Source organism: Sorghum bicolor, chromosome 1 (genome assembly GCF_000003195.3).
Source record: "Sorghum bicolor cultivar BTx623 chromosome 1, Sorghum_bicolor_NCBIv3, whole genome shotgun sequence".
NCBI lineage: Eukaryota > Viridiplantae > Streptophyta > Magnoliopsida > Poales > Poaceae > Sorghum > Sorghum bicolor.
Window position 1 is genome coordinate 61,530,446 of NC_012870.2, and position 17,522 is coordinate 61,547,967.

Below are 17,522 nucleotides of genomic sequence, written 5' to 3' on the forward strand. Positions count from 1 at the left end.
AAAATATAAAAACAGGGAGTAATAATTATTAAGGAGTCTCAACATGATAAAGGCTAGATATTTATGCTAACACTTAATCAGTTCCACAAGCTTTGTTGTCTATTTGAGCTCCATAGAATTTAAGAATCAAGAAGACTGGCAGACGGAGGACATTCTAATCGCTGTCAGAATGCTGCTGACTTTTAAATACACCTCTGCCACCTGCTAGCTACATCAAGAGAAATTACGTCAAAATTCAGCTTGGGGGAGAGCACCCCCATTTATCTCGATAAGTATTTCTATCTATCTTTATACTTATATTATTTTAGAATATAAATACACATAAACTATGGAAAACCAAATAAAGATTTTATGCTTATATATATATATATATATCTTTTGCTTGGTGTGTTTAATAAATAAATAAAGTGGCTATGCTAATCTGTATCTAAATAAAACTCAAGCATGGATATGATGAATAGTTGCTCTGTCTAATTTGCACATTTTAATTTCTCTCTCAAGTTTAGACATAACTGTTATAATTTAAAGCTTGCTCTAGACCTAAACTTGTGGGATGAAAACTTGATCTGAAGTCTAAGTTGTTAACGGATACGATATGGGAAGGTTGGGCTGCTATTTATCTGTTCCTAGAGATGCTAGAATTCTGGAGAATTTTATCTTTAAAAATCTTTAAAATGTTGCATGATGAGTTCCTTTATGATGAGAGTTTAAATTCCTACCACAGCCATATATACATGCTTGCTAGACTTTGAGCCACACATTTACTATTTACTGCTTATGAGCATTGAGTGTGGTCAAGCTGTGTAGACCCTTAGGAGCTTGTCATGTGGTTAAATCAAGATTCACTTGCACGTTCACTCATATATGCTACTTCAACTCCGGAAGTACAATCCACATATATCCATCCATTTCCATCTCCAGAATCACCCAAAAATATTCTACTCCTAATTTGGGAGAGAATAACCAAAAATATTTCTGTTTTCCCTTGTGAAATAAATGCTCAAGTTATCTTGTTACTACCATTTGCTATATTATCTCAAGAGATGAGTGCTCTAATAAAAAAAAAGAAGAAAAAAAAATATATACGAGGAAATAAAAAGGAGCAAGTGCTCGGAACCTCGAAAGAAAAGAAAAAGTGAGACGAGAGGTAAAAATGGACAAGTGTCCGACAGTAGAATTAGGGGTACAAGATACCCACCTGAGAGAAAAGAAAAGAAAAAGAAGAGCATCTCATTCTCCTCACAAAGTTTCAAAAAGCAAGAAAGGTATGTATCCCCTCAAAGAGCAAAAGTAGAATTAGACTTCCACCATTGTTATCACCATCATCACCATACACCATTCATTCGCCACACATGCACATCTTGATTTGGCTTATTGATTTGTTTCTTTGGATCCATGGTTTGACTATGCAATACATGTCTTGTAAGTATGTATACTTTATCTCCCACCTATGAGCTCCAGATATTAAAGCCTTATTAGAGTAGGGTGAGAGAGAAGACAATGTCATTATGCTTCATACCATAAATACCACATATCTTCAGAGAAGGCATATACCATCACTGCCTTGGTAAGGATCCAGAAATACCACAAAAGAGAGATCTGAGAGAGTCATACAAGGAATCTCTGAGTTTTATTTGAAAATCTGCAAAAACCCCAGAGCTATAGCTGATCAAGAATAAGAGACATGGCACTTGGCTAGATTGTTCTATCTTTTAACCACTCAAGACAGAAGTGACAGTTACAAGTCCCACGGTGAAGGTAAAGTAAGTAAGTTTTAAGTCTTGACAGTTTACTCTAACTCAGAGATGAGATCTTATTTAAAAAGCATGTGTACCGTCAATTTTTAAAAATATTGCAACAACTTATGATCCATAGCTGAGTCTATCCTTGCTCAGGGACGAGCAAGAGGTAAGCTTGGGGGAGTTTGTTGACGGTCCTTAAGTATCAAATTTAATTATCAAATAAATAAAGAAAAGGATCCAAATGAAATCAAGATCTAGACTTAGGGTTTTATCTGACAGAATTCCACGAGTTTTGGTGTTTGTCTATTTCTGCAGGGTGTTATCAGGAAATACGGAAGAAAGGCCCACACGTCGGGATTACATGGAGATATTAACGTGCCGCGCAATTATCTTACATCTAGAAGACTCCAGAAGCCACGAGACCGAAGCGGAGGCGAAACGGGGCCAGAGGCAGGGCGCCCGCCCTCCTGCCCTGGGCGCCCGCCCCCTCCCTGAGTCCAATCAGGACTCTGCTTCGTGGGAGATCTCCACCGACCTAAAGGATGAATCTAAACCATACAATCTATGTCGGTTTGATCCAATGGCCCATATTCACTTGGAGGGACTATAAAACCAGACCCCCTGGCCCCTGGAGGAGAGAGCCTCTCAACCCTAATTCATTGTTCTTCAAGGGAGAAGAAGCCTCTGATCAAGATTAGAGCCACCACATCAATTAGATATCTAGATTAGCATAGCTACATAGGATTAGAACTAGAAGGAGTCAATCTTCGATTGGTTTCCGGATCTGTCAAGAGGATTCTTGGTAATTCTCTAATTGTACTTCTAATTGCTTTCTAATTATCTTTGTTCTTCAATATTATGAATATGACTTTGTTCTACTTCAATATATTGCTTATGACTTTGCTCTACTTGCTTATATTCAAGATTATATTGTTCTTAGTTTATCATAGTTATGTACTTGGCTTAGTTAGATTCGATCTATATACATGCTTAGGATCGTATAGCGTTTATCCATCGGATCCATGGGTAAATGATAGATATTGTGTAGGCGTGGTGCTTATACCATATTTATCTGCGATTGTACCCAATATGCCAGATCGTGGGGTGGTTCGTGATAGTGACAGCTTCATTGATTCTTATATAGTCCCCCTCTCGTGTATTGGGCTGGCAGAGCAACATTATTACAGGGGAGTGATTGCTATGTTTCTCATATTCCTTGCTAATATCACTATGCATGGGCGTAGTCTTGTCTCACAATGATTGCTAAGTATGCTTGCACTAACTATGATATGCTAAACTATATAGTTGAGAATAACTTAGGGAATATTCTTGTAGTTCGTTCTAATACCATGCTAATGACTTTCTAGAGTATCTAATTGAGGTGCTTATCATATTTATTATGTGGCTAGATCAGACTAATTATCTTTGTCACTATTATTATTTCATATATCTTTTATGTGACACTTATCCCTGTATGAAGAGTTAGATATAATGTCCTCAATTATACATGTAATGATAGATGCTCAATCTCATATTCTATTCTGTAATCAATAGTGATGATTGCTAATCCCTTCCCAGTGGTAAAAATATAAATAACGATACCTGAAATACTTCCCGATTAAAATGCTACATCGGTATTAATCTGTGCGCTTGCAGATCCCATTCATTATTCATTTAGAAGAGCAATTGCATATTTCAATACCGCGTCTCTTATATCATGCTGGGGATGACAACTTGGCTTAAGTGGTGTGAGGGATAGGTTTGGCATTTTTGGCACCGTTACTAGATTTAGAGAACTTAGTCTACTTTTGGTAATGATGTTAAGAATACCCAACAATGTACCAGATGGGAATGCAACAAAAAAGGTGGCTATCGCTGTTGTCAACCCTATCGACCGAACGAGAACTCCAAGAATCCATAATCGACCAGTACCTGGTGGATATGCTAGTGTCTCGGTTGATAGGGTTGAGAAAGGTTGTGGCAATGTGCCTCTAGACATAGAAGGGGGAGATGGAGAGAAGACCTTAGGTGAAGCTGAGAAGACATTTATTTGTTGGCGCAAGCGCTTCATATTATTCCTCAACATAGGTTTGTGTGTGATTTTACTTCTTATATTATTTATTATGTATTGAAATTAAAAAAAGTTTGCTCACAAAACTTGTAATTGTTTTCTTTGCAGGGACTCCTCCAACCTAAGTCCAGTTCTCTCCCCAGCGTATCATAGTGCTGCGGGAGGTGACAATGCTGGATCTCCTCCAACACCTGCGGCGGCCACACCGACCCCGCCACCGCCTCTACCACGGTCTCCACCTCCTCCACCGAGGTCTCCAACTCCTCCACCGCGTTCTCCAACACCGAAAAGATCGGCCCCACCACCTCCACCGCCTGCACCGCCCTCTCCAAAGAGTGCACGGTCGGTCCCCTCGCCTCCAAAGCGAGGTAGTCAGAAGCGGTCAGCCCAAGAACGACTGAAGTCATCGGTCCCACCTCCAAAGAAGGCTGTTTCAGCAAAGAGAGCTAAGACACCAAAAAAATTACCTTACGAAAAGAGTGAAGAGGAGGTAATTGCTGCATCCAAAGCTGAGGTGAAACAATTTTTTGATAAATTGAAGGAGGATAGAAAAAAACGGCTAAACCTAGAAAAACCGTACTTTTATGTGAAGCCATCGGAAGTGAGGCAGAAGGTGGCGGACCAGCAAAAGAAGCAACGCGAAGCTCAGAAAAAGCCAGCACTTTCGGACTATGAGCGGTCTCTGGTCAAGTCTTCATAGCTTAGAAAGAGAGTAGGAAAGGGGGTCCCACAGCTCGGAGAAGTATCAAAACTGGTGCCCCCTTTGATTGTGCCAAATCAATACGGATCAAATGAAGACTTGATGCCAAAGAAATCCTTAGCGTTGTCTGAGCTAGACTCGCTTGAGCGTTACTTTGGACAGAGCGGTTTAAATATGGAAGAGATTGCCACCATTCATGGATGCCAAACATTTGAAAAAGCTGAGGTAGTTGATCAATGGAGGGCAAGATATGAACCGGGCAGAAGTCTATTCGACCCTCAGCGTTTACATGAGCTCGGCACACAAATGTTTGCAATAAACAAATGGTGCATTGAGGCGTCTAAAAGGGGAGAGAATTGGATTTCTGTTCGTATTAGACAACATCACTACTTTCGTGGAGATGACCTCATATACGTGCAGTTCGAAGAATTGCACCAATTATGTCACCTCGACGCTCTCGACAAATCTCTTGTCAGCTGCTTTTATCTGTAAGTATATTTTTCTTTTTAATATACTTCTAACTTCTTTAATTACATGTATATAATCCTTACACACTTAGGATTTGTATGTATATATACAGACACCAAATGAGAGAGCTCAGAATCAGAAATGACAATAGTATTGGGTTCGTTGACCCTTATATTGTTTTTAAAGCTCCGCAGGCAGTGTGGACAGCAGCTCATGAGACAGAAGTCTGCACCAATCTTATGAGGTTCTTTGTGAACCAAAAAGAAAAACAAAAAATACTCTTCCCCTTCAACTCGAGTGAGTTATATAGTTATTAAGTGCATGCATATTTTATTTTAATAATTATTACTCGAGATAAGTTTTATATAGTTATATATAGGCCTGACTATATATATGTGTAAACAGCTTTCACTGGATACTCATGGTCATTGAAATTCCCAAGAACCAGTTGGTAATCTTTGACTCAATGAGAAAACCACAAGAAAATTATCAACAAATGGTAAACATTATTCAAAGGTACGTAATGTCGATCTCAGCTAGAAGAATATCATAATATGACTCTGTAATTATTAGTTCACGATCCACAATGGATGTGTGTAGGGTTTGGGAAAGATTCATTGACCGTGAACATCTCAGTGGATGTAAAGCGCCGCTTAACATAATACATCCACAAGTAAGTTCTACTAGCTAGCAAACTTTCGCTAACTTTTAGCCTTCTTATTGTCGTGGTCGTGAATATTATATATATCGTACAATGGTGTTTAAGACAAGAAGGGGGAACAATCTATGTGCATATTATGTGTGCAAATTCATGATGGCACAAGTCAATCAAACACCCACAGAGAAGCTCAGAGTACGTTACATGTCTCTTTTCATTATCTCCTGAATTATATTGAATAACTTAGATAACTAATACCTTTTTTATTTATTTCAAATTAAAGACGGAATGGTTGAGGGAAAAGGTCATACAAAAAGACCGAATCAAAGCTATCCAAGAGACGATAGCAGGATTTCTCCGCGAGCAAGTGATCAATCCAAACGGCGAGTTTCACTTCAACGGCAACGAAACTCTTATTCCAAACAACGATGATCATTTGTATCGTTTGTAGACATTGGGAGAAAAAACTCTACGTATATATGTGTTACGAATTTTGTACATATAAAACTATATATATATAAAGCTTTTTACATATCTATTTAATTTTTGATGTGGCCTATTTATTTTATTATAGACAAAGCTTAATGATTAAGCTAAGCCTATAATTTTCATTTATATATGCTTAATATGCGTGTAATATAAATATATTATTGTATCAGCAAAAACATGTATTGAAAAACATATTATTATTATATAAAAACAATAAACAGAACCGAAGAAGTGAACCAAAAAAAAAAAAGAAACCCTTTAACACCGTCCTGCAACGTGGCAGCCCTGGCAGGATACCAACCGGTGTTAAAGGGAGGGGCTTTAGCCCCGGTTCCCTGAATCGGGACTAAAGGGTGGGCCTTTATTTCCGGAAGGGCAGCACCAGCTCGGGAACTGGGGTAACAGGCCGTTCTGGACCGGTGCTAATGCCTAATCCTGCTGCAGTGTTTGATGTATGCATCAGAACCTAAAAGGAGCAAATTAACTAAGACTACTGACGTACATATATAGTATATATATTATCATGGCCAGCATAGGCGCCCTATATACTCAAAAAGATCCTCGACTATACAGAACAAACTTGCAAGATCCAACAACACAAACAAAATAGGATAACAGATTATATATTAGCTGTTCGCAACCGAAGCATTATATTAATTAGTCATTGACAACATATATAGGTGCCATTTGTCAAAAGGCAACTACACATACGTACTCTCAGTGAATTTGGTCCAAGAACATTGCACACATATATGGAATTTTTTGGTACCCCTCCGCGCGCGTAACATAATCATTGATATAAACCATGATATATATGAACGAGCTTAATATTATTTTATACCTAATATAATTGTATGATCGATGCTCTATCCTGCATGTTTTTTCTTCGTGAATGTGCCCTAACACATGCATGTTTCATTAAGAGAAAGATTTGTACAACGTGACTACAAGAAAATCCTCGAACCCTTGCAGCTCATGTTACAGGCCACCAAGAGAGTGGTAAACAAGATTTGTAGGATATTTTCAGGGGACCTACTGCATCAGGTTTTGGTAGTCTCACTGTAGTCTATTAAGTCATCTATATATAGTTTTAGCAGTCAGTTTCAACAGAGAAAGAGAGGAGATCACATGAGAGAATAATGGCTAACAATATGCATGCATGGTCATGAGTAGGTAGTTGCATCCACTACTGAAACCATTTATGAGTAGACACTTAATTGCATGTAGGAGCAGAAGAAGTGGATGATGATGTGCGTGGCGCAATGAGGTGCAAGAGAATTAGTTTAGTGTGGTTTATCTTTATAGGATATATAGATGGGTAAGACCATTGAGACAATCGCGATGGAAGTATTTGCTAGACATGGCTAGAGTTTTAGTAATAGAATTGCTCTCTAGTACCGGTTTGTTTTTTAGTTCTTCTTTAACGCTATGGCACAAAACTTTATTTTTGAGATATCCTAGACTTTTCTTCTGTTTGTAATAACGAACAACCATATGCATTAATCGATGCAGAAGTAGCTAAGATAACAATTTATTCCGTTTTCTAAAAAAAGAGAGTGGTAAACACGAGGGCAGCAGAGTCCATTGTCAAATATATCTTCCATTTTTCATCTCATACCAATATATATACAAAGAAGACCTCACCATGCACATACATATGAATGCGAGAGGAAGAAGTTAGCGGCGAAATCGTCATAGTATATTTTCCCTAGCTAGCTTCTATGAGATACGATGTTTGAAAAGTATAGAATAATGGAAGTAATCCGTTCTATGGTTCGTCCTTTACATGCAAATCTTGTCAAGACTCGGCAAACAGGATCTGAGCTGCCAAACACATCAGATGGAGGCGACAAGCTACGGTTGCTTGCATCAGTCCAAACGAATGGCACGACGAGAACCATCCATGCAGGAGCGGAGTCAATTTTAACCGGTAAAAAACTAAAAGAAGCTACCCTCCTTCCACAAAAGAATATAACTACAACATCCGTGCCGATCAAATTAGCTTAATTTTGACTAAGTTTATATAGTATTATCTTTTACATTTTCAAATAAATTTATTACAAAAATATATTTTATATAGCTAATTTAATGTTACCTATTTTGTATCAAGAATGTTATAGCACCTTTTTACGTAACTTCAGTCAAATTTCAAACGATTTGATTTTTTGATAAACGAGAATTGCATTTTTCCTTGGACGACGGGGCAAGTACGGCAAATGAAAAGAGGAAAAATGAAGGAAGTAAAGTAACAAATCAAACCATGAAACCAAATGCAACTTACTCTGGCTGCAAAAATGCTTGAAGAGAAGAATATGAGGAACTAAGCTACACACTTACCCTCTAATAATATGCATGCGTTATGCTGCTCCCGATCTTTAAACAATGTCAAATTAATTCCTCCCAAATTTCTAATTTAAAAAATAAACATCCTGATCTTTAGCTTCTCCGATCCCTACATACTTACGCCCCTGGAAAAAACCTAAGTAATGTGGTAAACAGTGCTAAGATCGATCCATCCTCCAATTAATAAGTGAATAAAATAAAATAAAGCACGCTACCTTCTTCTGCTCCTAGTACGTGTTGCCGCCACTCACACGATCAATGCAAGTGATGCCATGCATGCGCTATGCTGCGAGCTAGCTAGAGCATACATGTCGATGATCGAGCACCATCTGATCCATGCATGAAGATCGATCATGGCCTCCACGCACTCGTCCACACCACCGGCTGCTCCTTCCATGCCAGGAACACCCCGGCCGCCACGCCGTCGTCTGCACCTGGCTCTCGCAAGGTCCATCCCTCCCGATACCGGCGCAGCAACGACCGCATGTCGTCGGCCACGTCGTCGCTGAACGCCACGGGGGAGAAGCCGGCTGACCGCATGCGCCGCGCCCACGACGCCCCCGTCTCCCGCCTCTCGACGGACTCCGACGCCGGGCAGGACACGAGGTCCACAATGGCACGCCCCGCCGCCCTCTCCAGCGCCAGCCTCTCGTTGCTCGCCTTCGGGAAGCTCTCCTCCAGGGAGTCCATGTACGCCGAGAAGAAGCGGAGGCCCTCGGTGAACACCTTCATGAACGCCGCCTCTGCTTCCTCGGCCGCCGCCGCCGACGACGACGACGACGACTCGTCGGATGCCGCCACGAGGTCGGCGTCCTCCTCCACGACGGTGACCACGCGCGGCTCGAGCCGGCGGAGCGAGGCCACGAACGCGTCGCGCCGCCGCGCGCCTCCCGGCGCGACCCCGCGCAGCGCGTTGACGCAGTTGATCGCGAGCGCCGTGGTGGCGCCGCCCTCGCCCTCGCGGCGGAGGTCGAGGCCGTCGAGGTCGAGCTCCGCGAGGTCCCCCGCGTGGTGCACGGCGCGGAAGGTGAAGGGCACGCCCATGAGGCGCGCGAACTTCTCGAGGCGCTGCGCGATCTCCCGCATGACGCGCTGCGCGGCCGCGGACCCCGGCGCGGCGGTGGGCACCACGGTGGTGATGGACAGGTGAGGCGTGTCGTCCGACGACCTCGTGGCCAGCGCCTCCAGCAGCGTCGGCCACTGCGTGCAGAAGGTGTTGCTCAGGTCCAGGATGTGCAGCCGCGGCGGCTGCTGCTGCTGCGAGGACGACGACGAGGTGGAAGAGGACGCCGCCGCTGCCCCAGCCGCCGACGCCTCGAGGAACGCCTCGAGTATGGCCCCGTTGGCGGCCACGTGACCGAAGGACGCCCATGGGCTCAGCTCCTGGAACCTGAGGGCGGTGCGTCGCGTGGACTCGAACGACGTGTTCCGGTCGGACGCGGCGGCGAGCGTGCGCAGCGTGCGCGGGCCGGAGGTGGTGAGGCGCGCGAAGAGGCCCTGGAGGAAGTAGGACGCCAGCTTCTGGTCCACGTCGCCGTACGGCGACGCCAGCTCGTTGAGCATCCACATGAGCTGCTGCACGCGCTGGCTGTCGCGGGCGGCCACGGCGCGGGCGCACTCCAGCAGCAGCTGCGCGGCCCACCGCCCGGCGGCGCCGCCGCCGCCCGAGGACGACGAGGCGGCGGCGGCGCCCGCGCCGGAGGACGACGCGGGGGAGCTGAAGTCGAGGTCGATATCCACCTGCGGGAACGAGAAGTCTGCCGCCTCGAACAGGTGGCCGCCACCACCGGCGGCGGCGCCGGACGACGTGGACGCGGGCTGCTGGTGCGGTGGCGTGGGCGCGGGAGACGACGAGGGCGGCGGCTGCGCGGGCGGGGCCCCGCGCGGCTGGAAGTGGCGGGACGAGGACGAGGAGGAGAAGTCTTCATCCATGTAAAAGCGGTGGTCGTTGCCGCATTCTTCTTGGTACGGCGCCGCCGCCGGCTGGTGGTGGTGGTGGTGGTGGTCGTAGTAGTAGCCGCCGCCGGAGCCTCCTCCTCCTCCTCCACCGCTGCCGCTGCCGCTGCCACTGCCGGCGGGGTTGTCGTAGTAGTAGCCGGCGGCCTGGCTGCTGCTGTAGTAGGAGTGGGAGTGGGAGTGGGAGTTGGAGTGGTGGTTGTGGGTGTGGTAGGAGGAAGGGGAGGAGCGTGAGCCGGTGGAGGTGGTGCTGCTGCGGGACGTGGTGGAGCGGGAGCTGTAGGGGGACTGGTGGTGGTGCTGGTCCGGCGAGGAGGACGCTGCTCCTGCTGCTGCTTGTTGGTGCTGGTGATGCTGGTGGAGGCTAACCAACCTAAACAGTGTATCCATCTAAACCACCACCGGCGCGCCAGGAGCCAACATGCATATGGGGTGTGGTGGTAGTGGCAGGGTGCAAATGGGCTTGTGCTGTTGTTGCTACACAGTTGGCCCTTCTTGCTACACAAACACACAACAATGGTGGTGGTGGCCTTGTGTGTGTTTGTGGGTTATAACCTGCAAAAAGGAGGAGGGGATTGCTACCATACCATACCACCACCACCACCACTTTTCTTTTTACTATTGCTACTACCACTGTTCTTGGATAGATAGATAAGGTAAAATTTTGGGTGCTTTTTTGTGCGATCGATGAGATGACTGAGGTGCGTGAGGGGAGAAACTAAAGCGCATGCATGCGTGCTTGCTTGCTCATCTTCATCGGATTGGAGGACGGGGGTTCTCTTCTTTCTTGGACCTTTTTATTTACCGGATGATGAGGTGGAGTAGTAGTGGCTCATCAGCTTTTTTTTTTTTACTTATTATCCTGCCTTTAGTTTGGGGGGGGTGTTGATCAGCTTTAATTTGGCCAAGTAAAGGGGGCCGGCTAAAGTGGGCGTGACAGTAGGATCGATTGTGCACAAAAGGCAGGCCGCAGGCGGATGCAGATAGCGACGACTGGATGCATTTGAAAAATTCCCCCCTGGCCCACCCGACAGCCGTGTCTTTATCCCAACACCGTTATTGCATTTGCAAAGAATATAGTACCAGTACACGCACGATTAAAGCTGCCACCGGGAAATTACGGTGCTTATTATTGTTAACAACTGATATATGGGATATGACCGCACGGGTGAAAAGTCACAGGGATTGGCCAATGGGCCAACCACAACGTTCCGTTCAGCTCTGAGTAGACGACAGACAGAGCGAGAGCGAGTGCAAGGGTCAAATGTTGTACATCGTCCTGCAGCTGTTACCTTCCAAGTTCCAACCTACTTCATTGGCCTTATAGAAGAACTGCTCCATTAGGTACACAACAACCTGCCAATTAACACTTGGTCATCAGCAGCTAGCTAGTGCTGTTTTCTACTAACTGCAAACAAGAATAGGAAAATCACTGTATGTCCTCTCCTCTGTACTTAACCATGCATTCCGAGTCCAGATTTGGGACCCACACGTCATTAGGAGAAACTATCCACATTTTCGTTTGTTTCTTTTGCTATATATGTACTTTGATGTGATATGATTTCATGTGATATTTACAACAACATTTGAATAGTGAATATGAAGTTGAGCATGCGACTTTTCAATATACTTTTTCAGATAAAGATAGAACAGCATGTTGGGAAAAGGCATGCCAAGGCGCGTGGGTTGATCTAAGTTTCAGATAATAAATCAATAAAATAAGTGGTCGTTTGAGTTCGCATTCATATGCATCCTCTCTCTTCTTTTGAAAACTTGAAGAATCAATCTATGAAGGATAATAGAGAATCAATGTATGAAGGATGATGATCTTCAAATTGCCTTTCAGATTAGGAAATTAACCATTCAGGATCACTTCGGAATGTACAAATAGAAATAAAACGGTGTAATAGCAAAAACATACTGTAGATAGCACATTACTACATGTTCATATGCATGACTATCGCAATCAGATTCGACAGAGGAAAATTGAAAGTGATGGATTTTCCCTATCAGATTAGTTAAAAGATTATAAATTTTGACTCTTATTGACTTAGTGAAATCCTTTATAAGATAGATTCTAAACAATCCCAAATAAAGAAGGCGTTAACTGAAAAGTTATAGATCTTATCGAGTACTACATATTTAATGGTGACTTTGTCAACACTCAAATCCGATTCGGGAACCTATATTGAATATATGGACATATAAACCATTTCAAATTAATTTAAAAGTTGTTAATTACAAGTTTTAGGTCTCTTTAAACTTTACAATTTTGGTATAAAGTTTATTTTGATTTGACTTAATATGGAAAATAAATGAAAACCTACCCATCATTGTCGATTTTTTGATATAACTGATAATGAGTGATTGCCTATTGTGCAGTAGTGGAAACAAGATATGAATTATAGTTCATACAAATTGAAATGCAGGAATCTTAATTAAATAGTAGGCATTTGGAAGTAATGCAAAGTACAAATCAGAGGTTGGTGCTCATGGTAAAAATCTTCCTGGATGGCTAGGTATGGAGCATATATAGCTCCCCCAAATGCCAAAGAATAGAAGAATAAGCTATACTATAGAAATTTTATTACATTATATAGAAGCATACCCTATGCGTTGCTACAAGGATCGCAAATGAATTTTAGTGGACGGTGGGTGTGTTGTGTTAGTGGATGATATGACGTACTGACAAGGATATGTTACAAGAATAGATATGTGCTATAATTGCATACGGTACTCAGCTGCGGGTGTGAATGACTTGCATGTGGAGATAGAATCCTAACCGGGTTTAGGATTATAAGATGTACAGACACATATATAGATATAGATAAGAAAATACATGCTTTCTATCTTTGCAAGACATTTTATCACCTACTTTGTATAATTATTCCATAATTAATTTTTACCATTTGATTGAAATCCAAACAATTCAAACATAAGGTTTTAAATATCCCACTATAGTTGTCTCTCTATCTCCAGATATAGCTATTTGTAGAGGATTAAGCTATTTGCTCCTATGTACAATTTAGCCTGCTATTAGCTGTTTGAGGAGGGCACCCCCTAAATGGCTTAGCATGTAATTTAAAACACTGGTTCAAAATCATCCTTGCAAGATAGAAAAGGTGGGATAAACTGTAAACGATTTTCCAAAACACTTTGTTGATTCCCTACTTAAAAACATTTTATTTCACTGCTGGAACATTTTGTTTTCTTGATAGGAACATTGCAAATCTGATAGTCGGCTGTCAGTCTTTGGAATGTTTTTATTTCACTGCCAGAAAATACGTCTTTATCTATTTTTTTCTTAGATGGAAATATAAACAGTCAATAGATCAATTACTATAACCAGAATTTTTAGAGATGTATGTAAATAGTTCGTAGAGGCAGATGTTCTAGCGTCTCTAGCAAGCCAGCGTGTATTTAGCCACCTTTAGAAATCAATTTCTAGAGGCAAGCTAGATCTTATAGCCATCTCTAGAGATCGATTTCTAGAGTCAATCCAAATCCATCCACTTCTAAAAATGGTTTTTCCAAGATTTGTAAATCGAGCAAAAAAAAAGTAAAAAGATTGTTTTAACCTGGAAAGTTCCACTATCCATCCGTGTGTTGCAAGGCACAAATTGCATAATTTCCATGCGCGTGCGAACAGGGGGGGGGGGTCAACACAAGGCATCAAATGCACAACCTTTGGTCTCACACGTTACTTCCTTAACCACTATGCCGTAAGGTTATTTGTGACTAAGTATTTGATACATTTTGATTTATTCACTTTAGTGAAAATTTGAAATACATATTTGAGATCCTAAATAAACTCAAATTTAAAATTATAAATTAAATATTTTATTTTTTTGTACTATAACTTTGGTTTAGTTTGTTTTTCTTGTCTTTTCAAAAATTGGAAAAAAATTGTTAACCTTAAAAAAAGAATTTTTAGGCCTTTAATGATTTTAAGTGAAAATGAATCATCAACTACGAACTTTCATATCTCTTCAAGTACTATAACTTTAGTTAGCTCATTTATCCATCTGAGTCACTTTGAAAATTAAAAAAAAAACTGAAAATTTAAAATAGAGTTTCTAAGCTATAAGTAATTTCAAATAAAAAAGTTGTCAACTATAAAATTGTAGATCCCTTATAGTACTTCAGTTTTTCTTTTGGTCTTTTCTTCATCTGAGGGTATTTGAAAATTTTAAAAATACATTTAAAGTTTTAAAAACTTTAAATATATTTTTTGTGCACAAAATAAATTTATATGAAAAACTTGTCAACTACAAAGTTTTTCATACCTATGTCTACTACAACTTTTGATATAAAATTTATATTCATCTAACTTGATTTTAAAAAGTTATGAACTTTGCTATGTGTCACCTATTTTTTAGAGACATGCCAAATTGCCAATGGGCTATAGAAATGGAGATATTTTCTAGAGGCACCTGGAATATATACGTGACATTCTTGCTCTTGGGCCACAGTTGGCCAAATTGCCTAGATGGTACTCTCTCCATTCCATAATAAGGGCGTCCACAACAACAGCACAAAGTTCGCTAGCTACGGAAACAATAAAAAAAACGTGAGTGCAGAAAACGCTACTTGGCATTTCATCTAGACTAGAGACGCTGTAAGTGACATTTTAGGATTTAATTATTTTCCTATTATATGCGGCATTTAAAAAATTGTCCTACAATACATGGCATTTTTGCTCTTGGCCCACCTAGGGTCTGTTTGATCCCCTGCTAAATTTTAGTCAGCTAAAACTATTTTACCTACTCACAAGTTTTTATAAAGTAACATGCATCGTCTTTATGTAACACTAAGGATGTCTTCAATGGTTCTCAAATAGCTAATTTAGGAGAAATTATATTAGCTATCAATGACAATTTACAAATAGCTAACTAGATAAGACATACAGATAAGAATAAATAAACACTTTAGTGGAGAGTTATGTGAGAGAGGTATTTCTAGAAGATCGTGCTAGATTAGTTATTTACAAGTCGCTAGCTATTTGATCTCTCTCCTTGATAGCCAATAGAAGTGCTACTTTTTTTTTAATCATTTTTATACCTCATCTAGCTAGCTATTTGTAAATTGTCATTAAAGATATATTATGACCAATAAAATTTCTTCTAAACTAGCTGTTTAACTGCCATTGCGAATAGCCTAATTTTTCTAGTCTAGAGAATCGTAAAATACGACTTATGGGATGGATGGAGTACATGCATGGGACTCTTTGTTAGCAATGAAAATCTGCAAAGACGAAGAGGAAAAATTAATGTCCAGGTGGACGTTGGAAAATGTCCAGGTGGAGTACATGCGGTCGACGGAGTATGTTTTTCCCGTACGACGATGATGAAATCAACAAATGGCAAATCTGAAGTGAAATTCCCATCAGTGCATGCGCTTGTGCCCAGAATCCAGCTGCTTTATACAAAATCGTATATAACAGCAGGATCAAAATCAGCCGATCCTCCTCAACGTAACGTAACTTTCCCTAGCTAGCTAGTAGACAAAAGAAATCCTTTTTGTACACGCCCTAGTAAAGGTACAACGATGATCTTTTCTTTTTTCAGTAGACGAGACGAGACGAGACCGAGCATGGATTTGGCAGTTTGGGTCTTTTGGGATGACACGGGAAGAGGCATGCATGGTGGCCGGCACGCACGCAGACGCATGAGCAGGAGCCAGGAGGCGTCGAGATCGTCGATGTTGGAGTGGAGATTCCCATTATTCCGAGGCAGCAGTCGGGAGGAGGCATAGCGCGACAAAAGCTGGCGCAGCCCGCGCACGCGGGCGGGGGGGCGTCCAACCCGGTCAGCCCGGGGCATCATCACATTCTTCACCTCCTCGCGCTCGGCCGCCTGCGCCTTTTGTCTGGTGCGGTGCAGGCAGGCGGCTGCCGAGCCGGCCCGGTGCCGGCCGGACTGACAGCGCACTGGAGGATGTTGTTGCCATGCCACCTGCTGCTGCTGCTGCTGATTCTTCTTTGCAGCTCCGGCCGCCTGCTTCCTTCTCGATCGGTCTCTGTTGACCACCCACTCGGCCTCTCGTCTCTGAGCTGATTGCCAGCTCCAACACCAAGGGAATTCAACAAGTAATCTGTACTAGAAAATATGATTTCTATGTCAAATCTTTAACCTTTTTTATTAAAAGGGAAACGATAGGTAACTTTTGGATCCCATCAATTGACCGATCACGAATCAATACATACTACACAGAAACAAGGATGAGTGAAGAGAGCTAATTTTGCTTTTATATATATTGTGCTATTGTGTGTACTACTTTGCGCCGGCTGATGATTTGTTGATCAACATGTGCTTGTTACCAGCTTCTTTGGTGCCTTCCATGGTGGAGGGCATGTTTTTTTTTTTTTTCCTTCTTTAGGCCCATTTGGCTCGCGGAGTCACGAGTTTTTCCTCCAGTCCTAGGTTCATCTCAAGTTCTGAACCATGCATGCTTCAATTCCATGACCTCGTCGAATCCATAGCTACCTCGCCACCACCAAGTTTTGCTTTCACTGTCGTTTAAAATTTAATTTGTTCCACTCAGCACAAGAACCGGGCCCTAACGTAGACGAAGTACGGCGGGTCTATTCCCATTTGTGTTTGGGAGCCGAGAAAAAAAAAAGTACTCTCTCCGTTCCAAATTATAAGTCATTCCAAAAATCTTGGAGAGTCAAAGCATTTTCAAGTTTGACAAAAAATATAGAGAGAAATATAAAAATTTATGTCATAAAATAGGTATATTATGAAAATATAACTAACAAAGAATCTAATGATACTTGGTTGGTACCAAAAATGTTATTATTTTGCTATAAAAATTTGGTCAAACTTGAAAAACTTTGACTCTCCAAGATTCTTAGAACGACTTATAATTTAGGACGGAGGAAGTAGTAATAGTAGTAAAGTAAGCGGCTCGAGCTTCCAATCATGAAGAGAATCTCCAAAGTGGATTTACGCGGGCATCCGGGAATTGGCCACATTCTGTCCATAGCCAAATGATGCTATCCATCCTATTCCTCCAGTCCGTCATCCGGGCCATCGCTAGCGCTAGCAGCCGCTCCTTTCCTTTCCCTTTCCTTTGAATCCAAGCAAGGGCCTG

The 17,522-nt window shown here is 42.1% G+C and overlaps 1 protein-coding gene across 1 annotated transcript; it reads right to left on the reverse strand.

The window, feature by feature from the left end:
• Positions 7,713-11,124, reverse strand: LOC8066249 (protein SHORT-ROOT 2). The gene has a single exon (XM_002467610.2). It carries the CDS (start codon positions 10,815-10,817, stop codon positions 8,823-8,825), a length of 1,995 nt encoding a protein of 664 aa, XP_002467655.1. The 5' UTR covers positions 10,818-11,124; the 3' UTR covers positions 7,713-8,822.